This window comes from Diospyros lotus, chromosome 3 (assembly GCF_014633365.1).
Source record: "Diospyros lotus cultivar Yz01 chromosome 3, ASM1463336v1, whole genome shotgun sequence".
Lineage (NCBI taxonomy): Eukaryota > Viridiplantae > Streptophyta > Magnoliopsida > Ericales > Ebenaceae > Diospyros > Diospyros lotus.
Genome location: NC_068340.1, coordinates 33,131,543 through 33,157,987, shown reverse-complemented (window position 1 = coordinate 33,157,987; position 26,445 = coordinate 33,131,543). Strand labels below are relative to the sequence as shown.

At 38.6% G+C, this 26,445-nt stretch overlaps 1 protein-coding gene across 4 annotated transcripts in view; it reads right to left on the bottom strand.

Annotated features, from left to right (window-relative positions):
* LOC127796630 (callose synthase 9) overlaps window positions 1-26,445 on the bottom strand; it is a 160,072-nt gene that overhangs the window by 63,035 nt on the left and 70,592 nt on the right. For all 4 annotated transcript variants that reach the window (XM_052328870.1, XM_052328873.1, XM_052328872.1 and 1 more), the window contains 13 exons: window positions 25,607-25,656; window positions 24,254-24,340; window positions 23,910-23,995; window positions 23,756-23,780; window positions 23,126-23,220; window positions 22,936-23,017; window positions 22,551-22,720; window positions 22,326-22,446; window positions 9,450-9,547; window positions 9,267-9,357; window positions 8,998-9,158; window positions 8,803-8,912; window positions 6,650-6,784 (listed from right to left, as the gene is read on the bottom strand). In XM_052328870.1, coding sequence (XP_052184830.1) covers window positions 6,650-6,784; window positions 8,803-8,912; window positions 8,998-9,158; window positions 9,267-9,357; window positions 9,450-9,547; window positions 22,326-22,446; window positions 22,551-22,720; window positions 22,936-23,017; window positions 23,126-23,220; window positions 23,756-23,780; window positions 23,910-23,995; window positions 24,254-24,340; window positions 25,607-25,656 — 1,311 coding nt within the window. The remainder of the gene's footprint in view (window positions 1-6,649; window positions 6,785-8,802; window positions 8,913-8,997; window positions 9,159-9,266; window positions 9,358-9,449; window positions 9,548-22,325; window positions 22,447-22,550; window positions 22,721-22,935; window positions 23,018-23,125; window positions 23,221-23,755; window positions 23,781-23,909; window positions 23,996-24,253; window positions 24,341-25,606; window positions 25,657-26,445) is intronic.

Below are 26,445 nucleotides of genomic sequence, written 5' to 3'. Positions count from 1 at the left end.
GGTCCTTTCGTAGCTGTTCTTCCAACCCTCGAGTAGCACAGTCTTGTATTCCAACTCCTAATGATTCCTTACCTGTTGAATCTTCTCAAAATATAACTGCAGATTGTTCAGCACCTAACTGTAAAAATCAGCTACATTCTTTAAATCAGCTGCAGTCTTTGCCACAACCATCTTTTTCAAAAACTGTTCCTACCTCTTTAATTCATCCTATGATTACAAGGTCAAAATCTAAACATCTAGTTGTTTCTTCACCTCATGCTTTGGTAAGTTCTGCTGAACCTAATTCAGTTCAAGAGGCTTTCTTAGACTCTAAATGGGTTGATGCTATGAATGATGAGTATACAGCACTTCAAAGAAATAACTCATGGGAATTGGTGCCCTTTTCATCTGAAATGAACTTGATTGACAGCAAGTGGGTTTTTCGAATTAAATATAATCCTGATGACTCTATTCTTAAACACAAGGCTAGACTAGTAGCAAAGGGTTTTCTTCAAAACCCTGGAATTGATTTTGCTGAGACTTTTAGTCTTGTTATAAAAGCTCCTACTATCAGGATTTTGTTCTCCTTAGCTGTCTCTTTTGGTTGAGACATCCAACAAGTTGATGTAAATAATGCTTTCTTAAATGGTGATCTTAACGAAGCAGTTTTTATGAAACAATCAGAAGGTTTTGTTGATTAAGATTTTCCCACATATGTTTGTAGATTAAAAAAGTCTATTTATGGCCTTAAACAGGCTCCTAGAGCTTGGTACACAAAATTGAAATTAGCTTCACAAAATTGGGGTTTCAAGAGGGCAGTTTCTGATGCTTCACTTTTCATAAAGAGAAACCCTAAGTATGTGCTATTTGTCTTGGTGTATGTGGATGATATTCTTATAACTGGTTCAGATTCTTTGGCTTTACAAGGGTGTATACATGATCTGGATACTCATTTTGCTCTCAAAACCCTAGGTTCGATTAATTATTTCCTAGGTTTTGAAGCATACTGAAATTCCACTGGTATATATCTTACACAATCTAAATACACCTTGGATTTGTTGAAAAAGGCTTCAATGCAAGACTGTAAACCATGTAACACACCTATGACTTCAGGCATATCTTTGACAGATGAGGGTGAGATGTTTCAGGATCCATCATTTTACAGAACTATTGTTGGGTCACTTCAATACCTAACCTACACTCGGCCTGATATAGCCTTTATAGTCAACAAGTTAAGTCAATTTCTCTCTTCTCCTAGGCAGCAACACTGGCTGGCCTGCAAAAGGTTGTTGCAGTACCTTAAAGGAACTGTTAATCTTGGTCTTGTGTTTGCTCCATCTCCTATGGATATGTCCTTAACTATCTACACCGATGCTGATCAAGCAGGGTGCAAAGTGACTAGGAAATCAACCAGTGGACTATGTGTATTTATTGGAAGATATCGAAATCCACAAGCTGTCATTACAAATATGGTGGATTCTTTCCAACTGTTAAGATGTGATTATGTTTCCTAAATCATTGTTGTATATATAGTTTCCTTGTATGTTATGTAGAATATTTCTTTTTCCTTTCTTAGACTTTCCTATAAGTGTATTCTCTTCTCTATTAATAGGGCATGTAATCTATGGATTAATATATGATTTTAGATTGAGAATTTCTTCTACTTGGTTTCACTAATTTCCACATGGTATCAGAGCCAAACCTAAGGAAATTCTGAAATCGTTTTTTTGTTTTTTCCTCGGCCTTCATTGCCTATTATTTGCTGTGTCCTTCCAGTCGTCATTCCCTTTGTTTGCCTTCTGCTTCTTCTCAATTATTTCCAGAATGTCAGAAATCACAAAGGCTACATCTTCCACGCCAGCGAAGGAGACGATGCCGACTGTACCTGCAATTGGAGGCACATCTCCTGGCGAGTTACCCAGCATGCATCCATCATATCGATTGGATAGTAGCAATTATCTCCAATGGTCTCAACTGGTGAGGACCTTTTTGAAGGGAAGGGGGAAGATCTCTCACCTTATTGGAACAGCTCCCAAGTCATCAGATCCTCTGTTTACAGCTTGGGACATTAAAGATTCCATGTTGATGTCATGGTTGTGGGGATCAATGCAGCCCGAGGTAAGTAAAAATTACATGTTTTTATCTACGGCTAGGGATATATGGGAGACGGTAAAAAGGACATACTCTAAGGTGCAAGATGCATCTGTTGTTTATGAGATCAAGACCAAAATTCATAGCACAAGATAAGGGGCTATGAGTGTGACGGAATACTATAACAAGATGAATGGTTTTTGGCTTGAGTTAGATCACTACCAAGACATTAAGCTGGTGTGTAGTGAAGACACTATCATTATAACCTCTATACTTGAAAGGGATAGAATAGTAGAATTTTTGGCCGGGCTCAACACTGATTTTGATCAAGTTAGAGCACAAATCCTTAGCCGAGACAAACTGCCATCCTTAAATGAGACCTACTTCATAGTCCGGAGTGAAGAACATAGAAGGATTGCCATGCTTAGTGATAATCATATGGAGGGTTCTGCTATGATTTCTAACAGAATGCAAGGGGTATGGCCTAAATCATCCCACGGAAAGGAGCAGTCTTCAGTGAAACAAGGTAGGGATAGCTTGTGGTGTTCATTTTGTAAGAAACCTAGACACACACGCGAGACATGCTTTCGATTACATGGAAAAGAAGCAGTCTTGAACAAGATGGGAGGTGGATCCAAGGAGACCAGTAAGTTGCAGTCCAAACAACCCACGAGAGCCTACCTAACCACTAACGAAGGAGAAGATACTGCTGGAAGAGAGGAGGTTGTGGACTCCATTGCTTCGAGGAGACTGAAACTTGAGGACATCAGCAAGGAAATCAGTAAGTTGCAGTCTTTCTTGCAGACTCTTCAAGGAAATTCATGCTCCTTAGCCAAAGCAGGTATATGCCTAAATTCTGAGAGTTTTATTGCCTCCAAAATACCTAGGAATGAGTTATGGATCTTGGATTCTGGAGCAACTGATCATATGACAACTAATCTACATTTTTTTGAGACATATGAACCCTTGAACAGTTGTAGAAATATTACAGTAGCCAATGGCCACCTTCTTCCTATTGTTGGGCATGGTAAAGTGAGTCTTACCCCCAATTTCAAAGTGCAACAAGTTCTTTATGTTCCTAGCCTTTCTACCAATCTTCTATCAGTCTATAAATTAACCCAAGACCTAAATTGTCGTGTGATCTTTTCACCCCATGGCTGTGTGTTTCAGGACTTGACAACGGGGAGGACGATTGGTGGTGACCAGGTCTTGCCCATGTTGGAATCAATTTTTCGGCCATTCCCATCTCCCACTCAATCTGATGTTACCTCTGATTCTCTGCCCATTGCCACTGATTCCTCTCTTCCCACTTGTTCCTCTCCTATTCATCTTGACTCAGGCTTAGTTCCTACAAAGGTAACATCTTAAGAGATACCTCCATCAATTCCAGATTCTCCTGCAAGGTTCAGAGGGTCACCTTATGTATTTAAAAGAAGGAATCAGCCTACTCAGTGTGCTCAGCAAGAACCAACTTCCTCTCCACAGTCAAGTATGGAATTCTCTCAGTCAATTGAACCTTTACCTACTACTGATCACATTGACTTAGACCTACCTATTGCCATTAGAAAGGGAGTCAGAAGCTACACTAAACATCCTATAGCCAACTGCATTTCCTATCATCGCTTGTCTCCTAAGCATAAATGTTTCATCTCTTCCCTTGACTCTATAGCCATTCCTAAGACTTTGGACGAGGCATTAAAAGATCAAAATTGGGTATATGCTATGCAAGAAGAAATGAGGGCCCTAGAAAAAAATCATACATGGGACTTGGTGCCCAGACCAAAGGGGGTGCGACCTGTGGGCTGTAGGTGGGTATTCAATGTTAAGTATAATGCTGATGGCACTTTGGAAAGATATAAAGCAAGATTGGTAGCCAAATGATATACTCAAACCTATGGCATTGATTATTTGGAGTCTTTTGCACCAGTGGCAAAAATGAATACTGTAAGAATCCTTCTATCCTTATCCAGTTGTTATGGTTGGCAATTGATGCAATTGGATGTTAAAAATGCTTTCCTATATGGTAATCTAGAAGAGGAAGTCTTTATGGAACCACCCTCGGGGTTTAATGAGGGTGTTGCATGACAGGTTTGCAAGCTGAAGAAAGCTCTTTATGGACTGAAACAGTCTCTAAGGGCTTGGTTTGATAGATTTTCGAAGGCTATGAAATCTATGGGGTACAGGCAAAGTAGGGGAGATCATACCTTCTTTATCAAGCACTCACAAAAAGGTAGTTTGACTGCTTTGTTGGTATATGTGGATGATATCATTGTTACAGGAAATGACATTAAGGAGCAACAACAACTAAAGAAAGATCTAGCTCGCGAATTTGATATCAAAGATCTGGGTAAGCTTAAGTATTTTTTGGGGATAGAAGTGGCCTACTCTAAAGATGGTATTTTTCTTTCTCAAAGGAAATATACCATGGATCTGTTGAAGGAAACAGGGATGCTTGGTGGTCGGACAGCATGCACTCCTGTAGAGCCTAATCTAAAATTGGAAAATTCTGATAGTCCGACTATGGAGAAAGAAAGGAATCAACAATTAGTGGGATGACTGATTTACTTATCTCACACCAGGCCTAACATCGCATTTGCAGTCAGCTTGGTGAGTCAGTTCATGCATAATCCCACTGAGGAGCATATGCAAGCGGTGAGAAGAATCCTATGCTACCTTAAAGCAACTCCTGGAAAAGGCCTGTTGTTCAGACCAGGAAAGGAAATGGAAGTGGTAGGATATACGGATGCTGACTATGGGGGCTCATTAGTAGATAGGAGGTCAACTACAGGATACTGTGTCTATCTTGGGGGTAACTTGGTGTCTTGGAGAAGCAAAAAACAGAATGTGGTGGCCCGGTCCAGTGCAGAGGCTGAGTTTAGAGCAATGGCTTTAGGTCTATGTGAGCTACTATGGCTAAAGATAGTGTTGGAAGACCTGAGGATATCTTGTAATGGATCTATAAAGTTGTGTTGCGACAATCAGTCCGCTATTAGTATTGCACACAATCCTGTGCAACATGACAGGACCAAACACGTGGAGATTGATCGTCACTTTATCAAAGAAAAATTGGAATCCAAGGAAGTTTGCATACCCTTTGTCACTTCAGCAAATCAGATTGCAGATGTATTAACAAAAGGCGTGCCTATTAAGAGGTTTGAAGCACTTATAAGCAAGCTGGGAATGATAGATATTCATTCACCAGCTTGAGGGGGAGTGTTGGAAGATATCGAGATCCACAAGCTGTCATTACAGATATGGTGGATTCTTTCCAACTGTTAAGATGTGATTATGTTTCCTAAATCATTGTTGTATATATAGTTTCCTTGTATGTTATGTAGAATATTTCTTTTTCCTTTCTTAGACTTTCCTATAAGTGTATTCTCTTCTCTATTAATAGGGCATGTAATCTATGGATTAATATATGATTTTAGATTGAGAATTTCTTTTGCTTGGTTTCACTGATTTCCACAGTATTCTTTGGCTGCAATCTGATTATTTGGGGTTCCAGAAAACAGTCCGTGGTTGCAAGATCAGTGGGTGAAACTGAGTATAAGGCAGTTGCCCAAGGTGTAACTGAGGTTTTGTGGTTAAAATCACTGTTGTCCGAGTTAGGTCATTCTTGCACACAAACTCCAGTTCTTTGGTGTGACAATTTAGCAGCCAAAAGTATGGCTGAGAACCCTGTGTTTCATTCTAGAACAAAGCACATTGAGATTGATGTGCATTTTGTGAGAGAAAAGGTTGAAAGTGGAGATAGTGATGTTCGATATGTCCCTACTCTGCATCAAGTGGCTGATATTTTTACAAAGGGCTTATCCAGAGACAGGTTTGTGTTTTTATGTACCAAGTTGGGTCTCAAGAGATCTCCTATGTCTAATGTCAATACTGATCCTTTTGCTGTTATAATAGAAAGTCTGTTGCCTAACAGTTCTGGAAAATCTATCTTATCATCATCTACGGAGCTTGATTTGAGGGGGAATGCAAAGGATATAAGCTGTCGGTAGTAGGCTGTAATTTGTGCTTTTAGTTACAGCTGATTGTTTGTTATATTTGTTGTAATGATTAGTCAGGCAGTTAGGCAGCATCTCATTAATTTGTTGTATATAAGGATCAATTTGATTTCAGTTTGTATTATTCATTCTGTTTTCAATAAAAATCTCTCGAGGTACTTTTCATCTCTTGCGTTTTCTTTCTATTCCGACTGTGAAACTATTGTTTCAAATCACAAGTCTTAATCCCACTAGGTAGGGTCAGCTATATGAATTTTAGATCTCCAACAACCTCTATTCATGGTAATATCCTATGTAAGGCTATTATATCCTACAACACCAAATTTTCTTTGTTCTCCTTCTCCCTCTTTGTTTTCCTGTTCATACAGATTTTTGTTTTCATTTTTTTATCAAAGAAAATGTAAAAAAAAAATTCCTGACATACACAAAGTTGATTACAAAAACAAACCATAATCTCACTAGATCACATCAGGTACATGCACAAAGTTGATTCCATTAAGAAAGAAAGAAAAACCGACTAAAAGAAGAAAGATAAGACAAGAAAAATTAGAAAAAGAAAAGGCATTTACCAGTTCTAGCCAAAGTTTGTCCCCTGTATGAAGCCCAAAATCGCAGTTCAAGGGTATCACTAGGACTATCAAAAAGTTCCAAATCTACTGCATTTTCATCACGACCAATCCGAGCAAGGAAGTTTCTCCACTCATCTGCAAATGAAGGGTAAAGTTGAGGAGCCAAAACCTATCATAATTATTGACGGCCATGAAAAGATCATAAATCGTAAACCATGCACCTGCTAGATAGTTTAGAAAGAAATGTAGGATAGTGGAGAACAATATAGTAAAGTAGAGCTCAAAGGAAACATAAAAATTAAAAAATATTTAGAGGACTGAATTCAAGTAATTATAAATAAATAGTATACCTAAATTAAACCAACAGAGAATATTTATACCTTCAACAAAAGTTTATTATTCAAGATATGTTTGGACTACACTCAAAAAGTAAGACATGAAAACTATTTTATGAAAACTATTTTCTCTCTGATAAGAGAAATATCTAACGGGGAAAAGAAAAGAACAATACAAAAGAATAATATGAATATCCAATCAAAAATCATGATAATATGAATAGAGCATACATTTTTTTAACCAAGACGATGCATATGAGCCACTCAATCCTCTTTCCACTCAAAATTACCATCACATAAAGTGCTGTGCAGACTCAACAACAAAAACAATATAGGCGAAGCAACCTTCGGGTAGCCATTCAAGCAATACAGACTAAGAATAAGTTTATGGATGAAAAACAATTGTGTGCTCAATATATTTAAATAAGTTAGTTCAGGATCGACTCTTCAGACATGAGACACAGTCAAAACCCTCTATACAGCAAGAATAAACCACTAGATTAAATATCAAGGCTTACAAATCCAACCTTTATAATGGAAAATGGAACATTTAGGAAATTAGCAATTCCAAATACCGATCCTGATTGTATTTTAAAAAATTTCAGAAAAAACAAGACTGGACCTAACTGTTCCGTGCTATCTCATCTATAAGAACAGGCAAATCAGATCCACTCACTCAAACAATATTCAATCAGATTCTTTCGGCCAAGTGCAAAGCCACCTAGTCACTAAATCTCAGCACAAGCCCATAGGAAACTTGCAAAAGTTGGAGTACTCACAAATAACAATTTGCAATTTCAACTTCTAGGAGTTCAACCAGCCTAACAATCATGAGTTCACAGAGGAATTTTATGAGAATAACATGTCTATTACAGAAAGAGCTAATAGGCATCTTCTATGTTACAAGAAAATGCTAATACAATAGCAATTTATGTTTCCAAGTTCAGGTCACCAAAAATAGTATGCTTTCATTTCAAAAAAAGTTATATGGCAATCTATATGGTCCATCCAACCAAATAGAAATGAGGCTCACACATTATCATTTTAAAATTATAAAATAATTAATCCCCACATACATGAAAAATTCCTCTAAGAATCCAATAAAGTACAAATCTTCTAAGAGACTTGTGAGAAAACAATTATGAGAGAAAAACCTAAGAGATTAGTCTCTTAGTGTGTTATTTATAATAGGCACAATGGGCCTAATAACCTATGGGCTTAGCCTATGGACTTAGCCTAATTACACATAGTTATAACAAATAAATAAATAAATATGCAATATATCTAATTATACTAATAATTCTAATAAGACTACTCCTATATGCTTCAAGTAGTCAGCTTCAATGGCCAAAACCTTTTCCCCCAAAAAAATTCAACCAGTTTATGATAATTGACTTACACATTCAAAACTCACAAGTGCACATCCATTGCGCAGCCTGACAACATGGATATTAGTAATAAAATATTTTCTTTTTTAATATATAAACCAAATGAACAAGGCAAGACTTCTCATCCACGTTCAATGCATGCACAATGGAACCTATAAGCCAAAAATATTTATAAACATGAACTGGTAGAAATCTAATTATTCAAGCAAACAAAACAAAAGAAAAACAAAGAAGGTCTCCGACTGCAAGGTCCCACGTCTTTGGTTCAGAAGACAATTTCAATCACACGGGAGTCACAAAAACAGCTTCTGAATGTGTTGGGACATGAATATATGGGTGTGCTTCTAGCAGTCAAAGCACAGATGTTACAAGATGTAGGAAAATGACTTTTTGAAGCTCCGAACTCAATAAGATGGATATTTCAAATTACCTGGATATATCTTTTGAAGGTAAAACAAAATTGATATCCCATCTTCATTTTTCTTTAGAAGTTCATCCATGCTATACAGAACAATCTCAGAGTAATATGGAGTGAACACACTGCATAAATAAGAATTAAAATAAAAAAAAATCAACATTGGGCTCAAATTATGAAAGCCCCAAGCTGAATCAAATGAAATATCACCTGAAGGACATCATCTCACGGACTGGCTTGGCAGCAGGCATATCCATGAAAAGGGAATTTGTGAAGAATTCCAGTCGTCTTCTGGCCTCAAGATTCTTAGGAATATTTGCGGCTGAGTCTTTGATTGTAAGAAGAGAATACAATCTTTTCACTTGTGCTCTCTGCACATCATTCATAACTACTATATCACAAAGGGAATAAGCCGTGCAAGGTATTCAAAACAAGAAAAAATGGAGCAAAAATGTTTGAGGACATGCATTCAGGCTTACCAATTCAGGATCTCGTGGCCACTTTAACTTTGAAAATAAAGTACCTTCATTCCTTGCTTTTGACAACATACTCCAAGTCTCATAATGTTCCCTGACAAATAATTATTGGGATGTTGGAAAAAGTAGGTCACTAAAGTGGCATAAAATATACATGCAAGTAAAATGGTGGCAAGTTTAACAAACCTCATGTTAATAGAAAGGACATCATGGCGTATAACATCATAGAGATCTAGAACAGCTTTGACGGCTCCATTATGCTGTTCTGCTGTTTCTGATTTTTTCTATAAAAGAAAATTTGAACACAGGGATAAGTGAAAAAGACTTTCTATAATACGTTCCCACCATGGCATAAAAGTGAAAACGAGAGAGAGAGAGAGAGAGAGAGAGAGAGAAAGAGAGAGAGAGAGAGAGTGATTCTCAAGCTTTGGGTCAAATAAGTAAAACAAAGAGAAAATTCCGGCAAAATGTGGTATCATCATAGTTGTTAAATCGAGATTCGAATCGAGAATCGAAATCCTTATTTTATGAATCGAGAATTGAATCGAATCGTAAGATTCGGTACATATTCTCAATTTCAATTATAAATAATATATATCCATAGAAAATAAATAATGTGCCCACCATGATCAATTCTTTTAAATATAAATAGATAAATAAACTTCTAAATATATTTGCTAAGTTTAAAATTATACCAAAAGGCAAAAGTATATTCATGTTGCCTTTAAATTTAAATTGCACCAAACCAAACCACTTTCGAAATAACGAGCTAGAAAAAAAAAAAAAACCTACAACTATAAGATTACTAATAAACTCCATTGTCTATAATCTTCACTAGTTATCAATCATCTTCATCTTCAAGTTCAAGAGAATCATCATTTTCATTATCTTCTTTGTTTTCAAAAATAGCCAAATCGAACGAATATTTGATTAAAGCGCACATGCAGACGAAGTCACACAAATTGGATGAATCGGACAAATCGTGCTATTCATGCGATTCATGGTCGATTCGTCCGATTCATAGTTGATTCTAAGGGATTTTCGATTCACCTTATAAATTTGACTCGATTTCTATATGAATCGAGTCGAATCGTATGATTCGAATCGTGAATCGTACAATTCTAAGGGATTTTAGATTCACCCTATAGATTCGACTCGATTTCTATATGAATCGAGTCGAATCGTATGATTCGAATCGTGAATCGTAAGATTCTAACAACAGTGGGTATCATAAACTTAAGGGCAGGAGTAGATAATAAAGGCAATATTATCTACCAAAAACATATAGAATACAAAATGGAACAACTGGAGAGATGACAACAGCTTTGAGCCAATGAGCAAGGCCAAAGAAATAGATGCTAATTTAGTAGCTTTTGCCCTAATTTCAGAACTGAAGACTAAAAAAGACTATAACCACCCAGCCCACACACATGTCGCACATAGAATGCCATTCTCTCAAGTCAGTTGTCCCTTTCCTCCATTAAAATTCTTGAAAGATTCTTTATGAGACATTAAACCTGAACAATATTATTGAACTGAGCATAATAATTGCAGCTAAGGTACGCCTCTAGCAATAACAAAACATAATTAGAAATGTCAATCAATTCGTAGTGATAAATTATTCATGGTGCTCACATATTGGCTGGATTAGGACCAGATTTGGAGAGTGTTGGGACACAAATTCCCACTGGACCTGCCATTCCTACTGTTGGAATAAATGTTTGATTAGTTGTTAATTAGCTATTAGACTAGCTATGATTAGTAGACAAGTAGACAACTAGGCCTTAATTTTAGGAGTATCTTTAATTTTAATTATTGTACATTCATACTATAAATCCTAATAGAAAGAGGCTAGACCTCACTAAGTTATCTGATTCAACGTGGTATCAGAGCTACCATACAAACCCTAGGTCTAGCCTCTACTGCTTGAGTCTCCTCAACCTACGGTGTGCATACCCTTCCTTCCAACAGTGACCGTTTTCTCCCCAGCGTGCAATCTCCAACACCACTGTAGCATCTTTCACTTCTTCTTCCATCGGTCTGTCACTCGATTTGACAGTTGCGATTCAGATCTACCGCAGCCACCATGAACATTGCCTCCAGATCTGCCGTCCTGCATCGCCTTTGCCTCCAGCCGCTGCCGCCTCCAGATCCAGCAATTATCGTTGCCGCCGCTGCCGTTGTCGTCGCGACCTTCAGATCCACACTGAAGGTCCACAGCATCCGACAGCTGCCTTTCAGATCGTGGCCTCGCCTTCGTCTATACAGCCTCCTCCAAATCGCGGCCTCTATTGCCGCCGCCCAGATCCACGCCCGCCGCTGCCCAAATCTACACCGGCCGCTGCTGTTCCTGTCGCCCAGCATCGCCATCGTTGCTCGCGGTTCCAGATCTAGCCACCTCCTTGTTGTTCTCCTTCTTCAGGTCTACATACACTTGCGATTTTTCAGCCTTTTAATTGGTTTCTAAACTTAAAACCCAAATCTCAAATCAGATCTTAGACCTGGTATGATCCGACCCGCCAAAGCACGATCCGTGTAGCCTAGATCTGACCCATCAAACCAGATCCGACCCATCAGATTGTTCAGATCCATTTTAGATTTGTTTAGCCTATATCTGACCCGTGAAACCAGATCCGACCCATTAGATTTGTCCAGATCCATCTGACCAGATCTACTCCACGTCTGACAGATCTACCATTGAAGACACTTCAAAAGTGACTTCCATCTAAAATATGGAGAGTTCTTCTGACATATCTTTCATTGAAGACACTTCAAAACTGCCTTCCATCCAAATTATAGAGAGTCTAGCATCTTCAATTGCGTTCGGACCTAAATCTATAGGTTTCTCTTCGCCTTTTTCTTCTTCACCTATCATTACCTCTGAAAAACTGATTGGAAGTACCAATTACATGTCTTGGACTGCCTCTATTGAGTTATGGTTCATGAGTCAAGGAATGGAAGATCACCTAAGTACAAAAGCTTATGCAATTCCTGCTACTGAGAGAGCAACCTGGAAGAAAACTGACGCTCTTCTTTGTAACATATTATGGCAAACAATTGATTCCAAACTATATGTTATTTACAAAGCATATAAGACTTTTGTTAAGTATGGATAAAGGTCAAATCTCTTTATACAAATGATATCCAACGTCTCTACTCTGTTGTTTCTACTATTGTTCACTTGAAGCAACAAGATATGGATATGCCTGAATTCCTTGGCTGCCTAGAATCCTTGAAGGAAGAGTTCAACTCTTTGTTACCAGTTGGTAATACTACATAAGAACAATTGCAGCAGAGAGATAAATTCCTTATGGTATTGGTATTGACTGCAATTCGATCTGACCTTGCTCCGGTCCGGGATCAAATATTATCCAGTCTCATTGTTCTAATGCTAGAAGATACCTTGGCTAGACTTCTTCGGGTCTCTTCCTCGTCTTCAATCCTCAATGGTTCTTATGTTGATTCCTCTATCTTGGCATCACAAACCTTTGGCAGAGGAGAACAAGGGAATAACCGAGGCGGTAACTCACAACGAGGTAATCGTCCTAAATACAACTACTGCCATAGGTGGGGCCATCTTCGAGAACGATGCCACAAATTACATGGTCGACCTCCACGTACTGCTAATGTCGCTTAGTCTGTCGCAACCAATTCCTCAACAGAAAGATTTGAAAATCATTCCTCTCTGTCCCTTGTTTTAACTAGAAGTGATTATGAAGACTACCTTCGGTATCAGGCTTCTAAATAGACTTTGTCGTCATCCACTGCTTCTGTGGTGCACATTGGTAATCTATTGCTTGTGTTACTCGGTCTACCACTCCTGAACCATGGGTTCTCGATTCTGGTGCAACTGATCATCTCTGTGGTAACCAAAGTCTTTTTTCCTTTCTCTGCTTCTTCTTGTTTGCCATCTGTTACTCTTACAAATGGTTCCAAAACATATGCTACAGACATTGGTCAAGCACGACCGCTCCCTTCGTTACCCTTAGATTTTGTTTTATATGTTATTGGCAGTCCCTTTAATCTTGCTTCTGTTAGTAAATTGACACGTACTATTCACTGTTCCATAACCTTCTTTGTTGATTCTGTTGTCGTGCAAGACCGAGGTACGGGATAGATGATTGGCATCAAGCATGAGTCCCATGGACTTTATAATCTCGACAAACCATCTTCCCCAGTAACCTGCATTTCTACTGAATCTCCAACCCTCTTCATAATCGTTTGGGACATCTAAATCTATCCAAGTTACAAAAGATGGTCCCACATCTTTTTAAAGTTTCAACCTTAAATTGTGAGTCGTGTGAGCTTGAAAAACAGTCTCGTAGTTCATTTCCAAAGAGTGTCAATAATCGAGCTATATCCCATTTTGAACTTGTCCATAGTGATGTTTGGGGTCCTTGTTATATTCCCTCTGTTTTAGGTTTTCAATACTTTGTCACTTTTATCGACGATTACTCATGTTGTACTTGGGTGTTCTTATTGAAAAACTGTTCAGAGTTATTTACTATCTTCAAGGACTCTTGTGCCGAAATTCACACTCAATTTAATGTTTCTATACGTGCCTTCCGCAGTGACAATGCTAGAGAATATTTCTTAAATCCTTTCACTACTTTCATGGCTTCTAAGGGTATTTTACTTCAATCTTCATGTGCCTATACACCCCAACAAAATGGAGTTCTTGAGCGCAAAAATCGCCATTTGATTGAAATTGATTGCACTCTTTTACTGCATAGTCATGCTCCTTCCCTTTTTTGGGCTGATGTTGTTCTCACTCCATGTTATCTCATTAATTGGATGCCTTCCTCTGTCTTACAGCATGAGGTCCCTTACTCCATCCTTTTCCCTGCTCAGAGTCTTTATCTCCTTCCACTTCGTGTTTTTGGGTGCACTTGTTTTGTCCAAGACATGACCCCTGGCCATCCCAAACTTTCAACCAAGGCTATCAAATGCATCTTCCTTGGTTATTCACAACTTCAGAAAGGCTATCGGTGTTACTCTCCTGATCAACAACATTATTTCATCTCTGCTGATGTTACATTCTTTGAGGCATCTCCTTTCTTTCTCTCATCTCCTGTCGAGAGTCGTCCAGTGTCTGAGGTTCTTCCTACTCCTTACCTTTGTTCTCCCTCCTTCGACATTGCTCCTACTGTCCATGAACGTCCCCTTCAGGTTTATCATCGCCGTCCACATCCTCTTGGGCTACTGACAAAGGACCTGCTACTTCACCTCGTGCTCCGACATCCTCACCTACCTCGGAGCAGCCCGTTCCTTCTAAGCCAGTTGTTAAACCTTCTCCTGAGCCCATTGCCACTAGAAAAGGTATATGCTCTACTCGTAACCCTCATCCCATCTACACCTTCCTTAGCTATCATCGCTTAACTTCACACTATTATGCTTTTGCGTCAACTTTATCTTCTATTATTGTCCCTGACACTACCAGTGAGGCACTTTCAAATCCAGGGTCGCGTCAGGCATGGTTGATGAGATGGATGCTCTACATTCTAGTGGCACATGGGAATTGGTTGCTCTACCTCCTAGTAAATCTACTGTTGGTTGTTTCTTGGTTTATACTGTGAGAAAATAATTAGGAGAGAAAAATCTAAGAGACTAGCATCTCTTAGCTTGTTATTTATAATTAGCATAATGGACCTTAAACCTATGGGCTTAATCTAATTACAAAATAAAACACACATATAATAATTATAATATATACTAATAATTCTAACACTCCCCCTCAAGCTAGAGCATAGATATCATATGCACGAATCTTGTTACAAATATATTCCACTCGAGCACCTTTTAGACACTTGGTGACGACATCTGCAAGTTGATCATTGGAGTTAACAAACCCTGTAACAATAACACCTTTAATCAATTTTTCTCTAACAAAGTGACAGTCGATTTCAATATGCTTAATCTACTCATGGAGCACTGGATTGGAAGCAATGTGTAAGGCAGCCTGATTATCACAAATAAACTTCATAGGAGACACTTCACCAAACTTGAATTCCTGCAGGAGTTGTATAAGCCAGATGAGCTCACAAGTTGCATTAGCCATAGCTCGATACTCTACCTCTGCACTAGATCTAGCTACTACATTCTGTTTCTTACTTTTCCAAGAAACCAAATTTCCTCCCACAAGAACACAATACCCAGAAGTTGACCGACGATCAGAAGGAGATCCTGCTCAATCTGCATCTGCATAATAACAAATATCTGTGTGACTCATATCCTCATAGAGTAGCCCTTTACCTGGCGCTCTTTTGATATATCTCAGAATCCAGATAACAGCATCCCAGTGAGAATCACATGGTGAACTAAGGAACTGGCTAACTACACTCACAGTAAAAGCAATGTCAGGACAAGTGACTGTGAGATAGTTCAACTTGCCTACCAGTCTCCTATACCTTCCAGGATCTGAATCAAGCTCCCCCTGTCCTGGCAAGAGTCGGACATTCGGATCCATTGGGGTGTCAACTGGTTTGCAATTCACCATACCAGTTTCTTCTAAGATGTCCAATGTATACTTCCTCTGAGAAATTGAGATACCATCTCTCGATTGAGAAATTTCAACACCCAAGAAATATCGAAGTCGGCCTAAGTCTTTGGTCTGAAAGTGCTGATGTAGATGTTCTTTCAGCTTCCGTATTCCAACCTGATCACTTCCTATGATAACAATGTCATCTACATAAACCATAAGGTAGATATATAAGGAAGAAGAATGGCAATAGAAAACCGAATGATCAGCCTCACTTTAAGTGAGACCAAAAGTTTGGACCACAGTGCTAAACCTGCCAAATCACGCCCGTGGAGATTGTTTCAGACCATAGAGAGACTTCCTGAGTTTGCAGACTACATTGGACTTCCCTTAAGCAACAAAACCAGGTGGTTGCTCTATATATACCTCTTCTTGCAAATCACCATAAATGCATTTTGAATATCAAGCTGATAGAGTGGCCAATGACGCGTAGCAGCCAGGGAGAGAAAGAGGCGAACAGAGACCATTTTTGCAACAAGAGAGAAAGTATCGATGTAATCTAACCCATAGATCTGTGTAAAGCCTTTAGCAACCAAGCGGGCCTTAAGACGTTCCACCTGGCCATCAGGACCCACTTTGGGTGTGAATACCCAACGACAACCAATGGGAGTCTTTCCTGGTGGTAAAGACATCAAATCCCAAGTACCATTTGAATGTAAGGCGTCAATCTCATCTAACATAGTCTGGCGCCAACCAGGATGGGACAGAGCTTCACCTGTGGTTTTAGGAATAGAAACAGAGGAAAGACTCGAAACAAATGTACTATAAGAAGGAGACAAACAGTCATGGCATAAAAAGTTATAAATAAGATGGGGATTACGAGTAGACCGTGTACCTTTGCGAAGAGCAACAGGGAGATTGTCGGGGTCAGGATCCGGGGCAAGAGGGACAACAGACTGAGAGAGCGAGTCAGGAGAGTCCTGGGCTGGAGGAATGCTGGAGCCGGTAGCGGGATAAGGACGACGGTTATATGTAAGAAGTAGAGGAGTCGTGATAGGTGGACCAGAAAATGGTAGGGTAGACACCACATAGGAGATAGACGGATCCGAGGAGGACAGCGGAAGAAAAGAAAAAGGAATAGGCAAAACCTGGTGAAGACTGTGAATCAGGCTGAGCAACCGAAAAAAAAGACTGATGTTCAAAGAATGTGACATCAACAGACAAAAAATAGCGATTCAGTTCAAGAGAGTAACACTTATAGCCTTTTTGCAACCGGGAATAGCCAAGGAAGATACACTTGAGAGATTTTGCAGCAAGCTTATCCTATCCAGGTGAAAAAGAATGCACAAAACAGATACATCCAAAAACACGAAGAGGAACAGAACAAAGTGATTGTGTAGGGAACAAAAGGGAATGAGAAATTTGCTCCTGTAACGTTGAGGAGGGCATGCGATTGATGAGAGAACATGCAATGAGAGAACATGCAATTAGAACAGCATCACCCTAAAATTTGGTGAGAAGATTGGCATGTAAAGGGAGTGTCCGTGTAGTCTCAATAAGATGGCGATTCTTACGCTCAGCAACATCATTTTGTTGAGGTGTGTAAGGATAAGAGGATTGACGCAAGATGCCATTAGAAGTCATAAAGGTAGTAAATGGAGAAAAAAAATACTCAGGGGCATTATCACTACGTAAGGCACGTATAGAAACTCCAAATTGTATTTTTATTTCAGCAGTAAATGACTGAAAAATAGAAAACAACTCGGACCGACTCTTCATAAGAAACAACCAAGTGCAACAAGAAAGGTCATCAATGAAAGTAACGAAATATGAAAAACTATGAGTAGAATGGACGCGGCTAGGCCCCCATACATCAGAGTGCACAAGGGAAAAGGGAGCCTCAGCCCTATTATGGACCCGACGAGAAAAAAAATGATGAGCATGTTTACCACGCTGACACGATTCACAATTAAATATGGACAATGACGACAAACTAGGAACTAATTTCTTCAATATGGAGAGATTGGGATGACCGAGAAGATAATGGAGAAGATCTGGGGAAGCGACACTAGTGCAAGCTACCGGTGAACTAGGCACAGCAAGATGATAGTGACCCTGTGACTCACGCCCGACGCCAATCGTCCGCCCCATACCTTGGTCCTGAACACAAACAGAGGTAGAAGTAAAGAGAACAGAACAATTAAGGGTTTGGTGAGTTAGCTAACTGAAATCAAATTAAAAGGACTATCAAGAACATATAAAACAGAATTTAATGCGAAAAAAGAGGTGGGTGTGATTTGGCCGATCCCTTTAACTGCAATTTTGGTACCATCAGCCAAGGCAACAGTAGGTAAAGTATCAGAATAGGTAAGTGAGGAGAAAAGAAGTTCATTACCACACATATGGTCAGTGGAGCCAGAATCTATAATCCAAGGACTAACAGATGAGCCTTGAGCAACACAAGCAACGGGATTACTAGGATGACACGGCTAGGTGGCCTGGAACTTCAGGAATGCATCATACTCAGCTGCAGACATAGGTACCAATTGTGAACCTGGTGGAGATAGAGTAAGACTAGGATCACTCTGAAATACATGAGTTGCACTGGTAGATGATGCAGGTGGAGCAGCTGGCCGACCATGTTTCTTCCAGCATTTGTCCTCAAGATGACCCAATTTCTTACAAAAGGTACACTGTGGACGTGAGCGATTATTATTGCGTCCTCTATTTCCTCCAACGGTGGAAGCCTGAGATACAAGAGCTGAAGATTCGGCTGGAGAAACAACATGAGAAGAAGAAGACATACCATGTGCACCTATCATATTTAACAACCTTTTAAAAGAGACCTTCATGGTAGGGTTAGCGGAGCTGGTCAAGATTTGATGTCTAATGGCGTCAAACTCCGGTTCCAGACCGGAGAGAGCAATAACCATAAAAAAACTTCTCTCGTTGAGTAATCTGTTCGGCACGGGTCGTAGTAAGAGGAAAAAGAGCATCAAATTCTTGCATTAGAGCCCGAACATGCCCTAGATAAGATTCCATGGACGATTCCTGCTTGAAATTCTTGATATTAGAGACCACAGTGTACAAACGTTGGATGTCGTTTGTATAACACTCTTCAACTTCCTTCCACACATCAACACAAGTTTCAAAGGGGCGAAAGAGTTGCATGATGGATGGATCAATAGACTGCCATAGGAGGCTACATAACTGGGTATCAACTTGTTCCCATCTCGCCCGATTAGCTTCTAGCACACTTTCAGCCTTCGTGGTAAGATGATCCGCTTGACCTTGCCCTTTGAACCACATTTTGACAGAGGCTACCCATGAGAGATAATTGACAGACCCTATTAACTTGATAGTGGTAATATTGGTTGTCCCAAGATTGGAGATAGCAAAGGATTGAGAGACAATAGGGGCAACGGCAGAAACCGAAGCAGGAGTAGCACTGGTAGAAACCGCATCACTGTAGTCAGACATGACGAGGACTTTAACACCAGAAATAGCTTTAGGGGTCTGCGGCGAGCTTTAGGGGTCTGCGGCGGTCAGATCTGGAGAATCTGGCTAAAGAAGACCGGCAGGCACGCTATTACGCACCAGCGCGTGGAGTCAGAGGCAGCATGTGGCAACGGCGAATCTGGAGGCGGCGAACTCGAGGGTGGTGGCGATGTGGTGGCTGGACAGTGGGGTTTCGGTATAGGCAGTGATGGTTAGGGTTTAAAAGTAGGCTGGAAAACGATACACAGCGACGGCTAGGGTTTTTTTGTCTCCGATATCTCTGATATCACGTGAGAAAATAATTAAGAGAAAAAAACCTAAAAAAACTAACATCTCTTAGCTTGTTATTTATAATTATCATAATGGGTCTTAAACCTATGGACTTAATCTAATTACAAAATAAAATACACATATAATAATTATAATATATACTAATAATTCTAACATATACTGTTAAGGTTCATCCAGATGAGAAGGTCGATCGCCTTAAGGAACATCTGGTTGCCAAAGGCTACACCCAGATTTTTGGACTAGATTATAGTGACACTCTTTCTCTGGTGGCTAAGATTGCCTTTGTGCTCTTGTTTTTATCCATTTTTGCAATGAATCATTGGCCTTTCTACCAACTGGATATTAAGAATGCTTTTCTTCATGGGAATCTTCAAGAGAAAGTCTATATGGAGCAACCGCCTGGATTTGTTGCTCAGGGAGAGTCTAGATTAGTCTACAAACTTCGTCGCTCTCTTTATGGGTTGAAACAATCTCCGCGAGCTTGGTTTGGATAGTTTAGTACAGTTCTTCAGTAATTCGGTATGAATCGCAGTGAGGCCAACCACTCTGTTTTTTATCGCCACTCATCAAATGGTGAAAGCATTTATCTAGTGGTTTATGTAAACGACATTGTCATCATTGGAAGTGATCAGGATGGTATTCTTCAACTGAAGACACATCTCTTCAACCGTTTTCAAACTAAAGATTTGGGTAAGTTAAAATATTTTCTTGGCATTGAAGTAGCCCAGTCCAAAAGCGGCATAGTTATTTCACAAAGGAAATATGCCTTAGACATTCTTAAGGAGGCTGGTCTGCCTGATTGTAGACCGGTTGATACTCCCATGGACCCAAATATCAAGTTTTTACTAAGAGAGGGGGAGCTATTATGTGATCCTAGTAGATATTGTTGACTTATCAGAAAGCTAAACTACTTCACTATCACTCGGCCAAACATCTCTTTTGTTGTGACTGTAGTTAGTCAGTTTCTACAGTCTCCATGTGATAGTCATTTGGATGCTACCATTCGCATTCTCAAATATATCAAAGACACACCAAATCAGGGATTATTATATGAAGACCAGGGTCACACCTAGGTGATTGAGTCTTCTGATGATAATTGGGCAAGATCTCCTTCAGATAGACGCTCTAATCCGGGTACTATGTTCTAATTGGTGGCAACTTGGTATCTTGGAAGAGTAAAAAGCAGGATGTGGTTGTTAGGTCTAATGCCGAAGAAGAATACCGTGCTATGGCATTAGCAACATGTAAACTTATATAGCTAAAGCAATTGCTTCAAGAATTAAAATATGGCGAGGTAACGCAAATGAAATTAATCTATGATAATCAAGCTGCCTTACATATAGCCTCTAATCCTGTTTTTCATGAGAGGACCAAACACATAGAAATTGATTGTCATTTCATCAGAGAAAATGTTTTATCTGGATGTATTGCTACTAGCTTTGTCAATTCAATCAATCAATTGGTAGACGTCTTCACTAAGTCTTTTCTGGATCCCCGTATTGGTTTTATTTGTAACAACTTTGGTGCATATGGCCTATATGCTCCAGCTTAAGGGCTCCCCCTTAAACTATCAATTAGCTATTAGACTAACTATGATTAGTAGACAAGTAGACAACTAGGCCTTAATTTTAGGAGTATCTTTAACTTTAATTATTGTACATTCATACTATAAATCCTAATAGAAAGAGGCTAGACCTCACTAAGTTATCCGATTCAACACCTACATGGAAGAAGTGTTTGTGAGGCTGCTGCGTAGTACTCAGACTTTTACTGGCCCTGATTCAGCAGCTGATGGGTCTATTATGGTCTCTCAGGCTACACCTTTGGTAATCAGTCTAAGAATAAGCAGCCACAGCATGGTAGAAAAGGGGGAAAATGGCTTTTTTGCTCGTATTGCTGTAAACCAGGCCATTATAAAGAGACCTATTGTGCAGTACATGGTCGACCACCTAAAGCAAATGTGACATCTATGGATGATACAACTGACCAGCTGACTGCCAATTCCATTCGTACCCCAGTTCCAGCTGGACAGGGTGGTATTTAAGGGTCAGTGCTGTTTCTTAGCTTATTTCCAGGGAGGAGTTAGCTGAATTTCGCCAATTCCTCCACCAGTGTCAAAAAGCATACTCGGTTATTTATGTCTCAATTTAAGTCTAATTTCTTGAGTAAATTGTTCTGCACCAAACAAAAGCCTTAAGATTGTTGGAGTTTATTTCAAGAAGGGAAGGAGGTATCTTACCTAGAAGCCACTAGACCTAGACTAAATTTCTAATTCTTAGGTCAAATTAAAACACATCACCCAAGCAAAAAGAATAGAAGACATCCAAAACTGTAAAGCAACTTTAGGTCAATAAGCAATATCATTAACTGCCGAACGCTTTCCTTTTCCTGTTTCCTTTATGGGAAAAAAAGCAAGGGGTTGTTAGAAGAGAATGTAATTGGCTCTATCAATTTCCTGATATTTAGGAAAATCAAGATTGCATAAAATTTACAGATGTAAAAATTTCAATTATTATTCATATAAAAGTTAGCCACTACTTCTCTTGTAAGCTCAAACTATTTGGAGCCCAATAAAGAATATAAAATAAAGCTTTCTAATACTCTCCCTAATGTGAAACAACATAGTTGCACATGGGCAGACTTAACTAAGATGGAAATAGTCAAATACACACCAAATTATAGTGCACAGCAGATATGAACAGGGCCAAACACAGGTAACAAGACTCGAACCTAGAATCTCCTGAAACCAAAAGCTTAAGCAATTTTTAGAAAGCATATAGAGAAGAAACACAAACCAGTACTCCCATAATAGCTGTGACTCGTGAAATCACAAATTGCAGCTTATTCAATTGAAAGTCCTTGGGAATGTTCTTGTTTCTTATACTTGAGTGAATGTCTTCATATATCCTTTCAACCCTGATATTATAAAATCAATAAGAAGTTTATGACACTAGTTTCCACAATCCATCATATCGCAGAAAACTCATCCACCCCACAAGAACTGTATAACATTTGCTTACCACATCTTTCCTTCGTCATCTAATATAGCTGTCAGAATAAGCATAATCGTGTGAAAACATTCCTCAACTGCATATTTCATGTAGTCATCCCTTGAGATTCTATTCCATAATTCTTCTTGTGAATCTCGAGTGTCTAGACTCTCTACCGCAATATCTTTAGCCAGAAAGATCTATTCAAAATACAAATAAGAAAAGATATTATCCTCAAGAGGAAGATACTGAAAATCAAGAAAAGAAATTAAAGAACTAGACTTCCAGAATCATAGGGATATTGTTTTTTTTTTTTTTTTTTTTTTTTTTTTTTTTTTTTTTTTTTTGGGGGGGGGGGGAAGTGTTGGAACAGACTGCATAGCCTATAAGATGAAGAGCATCACAACTGTGTTACCTTGCTGGCAAGAAGGAAAAGGGGCCATTGAACCATGGGTATGTTCCCAGTATTACAGGGCATGAGAAGCAACTCCATTTCCCTTCATGCAATATTAAATAACATTAACAAAGTAGGCAAAAGAAGAGAAAAGACTCGAAAGACTTTACAAAAAGAACCCCAAAAACCTTAAGAGAGCTTAAACACTCACAAATCAGTAATATAATCCTCTTCTCTTAGATTCTTTATAATCTCATTCCAAAAGGGAGCAAACTGAGCTGCATCTGCCTTACTCCTCTCCAGGACCTTCAATTAAGCAGCAAATTATAATCAAGTGAAATCTTTAGTAAAACAGAAAGATCCAACCGTCATGCAGGCATATATATGCAAGGAAATTGTCAAGAATGTATGTCACATGATACAGCTCTAAAACTGGACTAGGTAAAGACAAGCATACAAAGCCAACATAGATATACCAACACATGTAGAACCATCCAAAGATGTCATTTTTTGCCATTTTTTGAAATTAAAATCTCCAGATATAATCTGAAGCACTGTATATGCACAAGATATTACATACACAAATCAAAGCTCCTAAAAAAAATAAGGAAACAGATAAAATGGAGATCAAACTACCCATCTTCTCTATCCAAATATCCCATCTATTGTCATTTCTTAAATTGGTGTTAAGTCAGTATCTCTAAATTGTAAATTTCAAAATGACTTCAAAAATCTCATCTGAAATAATGTCAACCAGGAAACAAAAATCAAACCAACATTAACAACAGAAAACGCCAACATTAACAACAGAAAACGCTATAATGATGAAGAAATAACTCACTTGACCATTCGACTGAAGATAAGTCCTGCAGAAAAGGAAGCAGTTTTTCAGATGCAATAGGAAAACAGTGGATTGATCAACCATTATAGCCAAATGACAACAGAGGAAATAGGAAAAAATAACAAAAAAACAAACAAGCAAGCAAACAAAAAACCTGTTAGACTGAGGAATGTAAAGAGTATTCATAAAGGCCTCAGGAAACTTTTCAAATAGTTTGTGGACAGCTCCCAAGGATCTAATCTGAACATGAGAAAAGAAAAAATGATTAACTAAAGGACAATTTAGATGGATAAAATGATAAGAACAAAATTTCAAATCCCATTTCAGAAACAGAGACAATACAGAAGGACCACATTCCGACAACAAATAAACTTAGGAGCACAGATGATGAGCTAAAAAAATCACAATTACCAGAATGATAACACTGGAAAACATAAAGTTCAGAAGCTCCATTCATCATCACTGAGAATTATGACAAATCTTATAAATGTAACTAACCTCCCCAAGGCGATCCCTAGCCCCGAGCAAGAAACCCCATACAGCAGAAATAATAGTGTAAAACAATTGAGCATCTAAGAGATAGATCTGCAGGACAAAAATATGAAAACTATCAGATGAATTTATCAAGAAATAAAATATTATTGTCCACTACAAACAACAAAGTTCTGCATACTAACAACAAGTGAGAGAGTGCATTTAAACACAAGATGCTGCAGAAAATCAAAGGCCTGACTTTACCAAGTCAACAAGTCCAGCAAAGTATAGGGATGTTATGCTCTACTCAATTTCATTTTGACAGTCATGACCCCACACTTTTATATTTGAGTGGACTTACAGAAACAACATTGTCTTTTTATATTTTTTTCCCTCAATCTCAAGCTGTCTGGTAAAACATTTGGAGTACCAGATCTTCAACATGTAAAAGCAGATGAAGGAACTGAGCCCCCCCCCACCCACCCCAAAAAAAAAAAAAAAAGAAGCAGCAGATGCAGGCCTCATAGAATGGGCCACCACCCTGCAGAGTCTCCATTTAATGCCCATTGAATTTATAACTCCCAAGTAGATGCCCAATGAATTTATAACTCCCAAGTAGATGGGCAATATTTGGAAAACAAATTAGCATACAAGGTTGGGGGAACAACATAAGACTTGGTAAACAGAGTTGTGTATCAAAGTTCTAGTGTAAATGGTTTGTTGTTGAGCCAGCTCACATAAGTTGCATTAACCATCTGAACTTTGTTTTAATGATTGAGATCGACACACACTTATAAGGCCAAAGCATAAGTTTTCAAAGAGTAAAAGTGAGTTACCTTAAGAAAGACCTGGGCCCCACAGTTGAGCATGTCAGATGCAAGACCATATTCTTTAATTTAATAGTGCTTTCAAGATCATTTTGAAAGATAATATAGACGCAGTATGATTAAAAAAACCACTGCTATCTCAAAAACAGTATAATCTGCCAAACAACTAGTCCTGCTATCATTACTAGGAAATAAAACATATTATGTAAAATCAAAAAAATATTAAAAATCAAAAATAAAAAGATGCATTCATAAGCATGTATAGAGAACATTCAGCATTAACTCAATCCCATCAAATCATGATTCTGCAGCAGATGCAGAAGTTATTATCAGTTTGTAGTTTTTAGAAAGTTATCTGTAACCAAAGGACTTTGCTTCCTCAATTCCCACTAGAATTGAGACTTCCAATTGCTCTGACCCTAGACTAAAACAATAATCCTTCCCAAAACAATAGAATATACCATGAGTCCTAGTAAAATTTAGGAGCACAGAAGCTGAATCAGTAAAGAAAGTTAGATAAAGAAAAATAGCAATTAACATCCCCACTTACAGTTACCACTGGTCCCCATAAGCTAGCAACTGTCAAAGCATTGTGGTTATCTGCAAGCAAAGGCAGGAAATGAAACAAGGCAGCAGCAGTTATATAATGGTGAAAGATGTTAAAAATGAGGGGGGGAAAAAAGAATCATAATTTAATCAATTGCATAATCAATGTGATAACAACCCCAAAGAATTATATCAAGATTCCAGACCACATGTCTGTCCCAAACCCAAAGAATTATATCAAGTATTCTGTATAATTACTAAATTGTATACAACAAACTGACACAAATGCCATTCCTCAACTATTCTAAGCAGAAGAAACAGTTGAATACTGGTGAGCTACAGACAAATGAGGAAAAGTTTCATGGAAAAATAATATTGTTAAAACCCACCACGTGAATCACAACAATCAGCCAGCTGCATTAGAGAAGAACTTTCCTATTCCTAAACTTTTTTCGGTGTCTATTCTCCTCTTTTCACTTTCAGGAAGTGAGAAAGATCATAGATGCAATAGTTGGTTCAATTCAGATGAATTATTGCAACAAGAGTATGGAAATTGTTGGTCAATGAAACACCACAAAGAGGCATATCAAAAGTTGGTCGGCAAGCTAATTTACCTATCTCACACACGGTCAGATATAGCATATGCCATTAGTATAGAGAGTCAATTCATGCACAAACCCAATGAACTTCACATGCAAGCAGTCTGCAGAATCTTACATTACCTCAAGGGTACTCTAGGAAAGGGAATTCTGTTCAAAAAGGGGGGGCAAACTCATTCTAGAGACCTACACTGATGCAGATTATGCAATCTCAATTATTAATAGAAGATCTACCACGGGATAT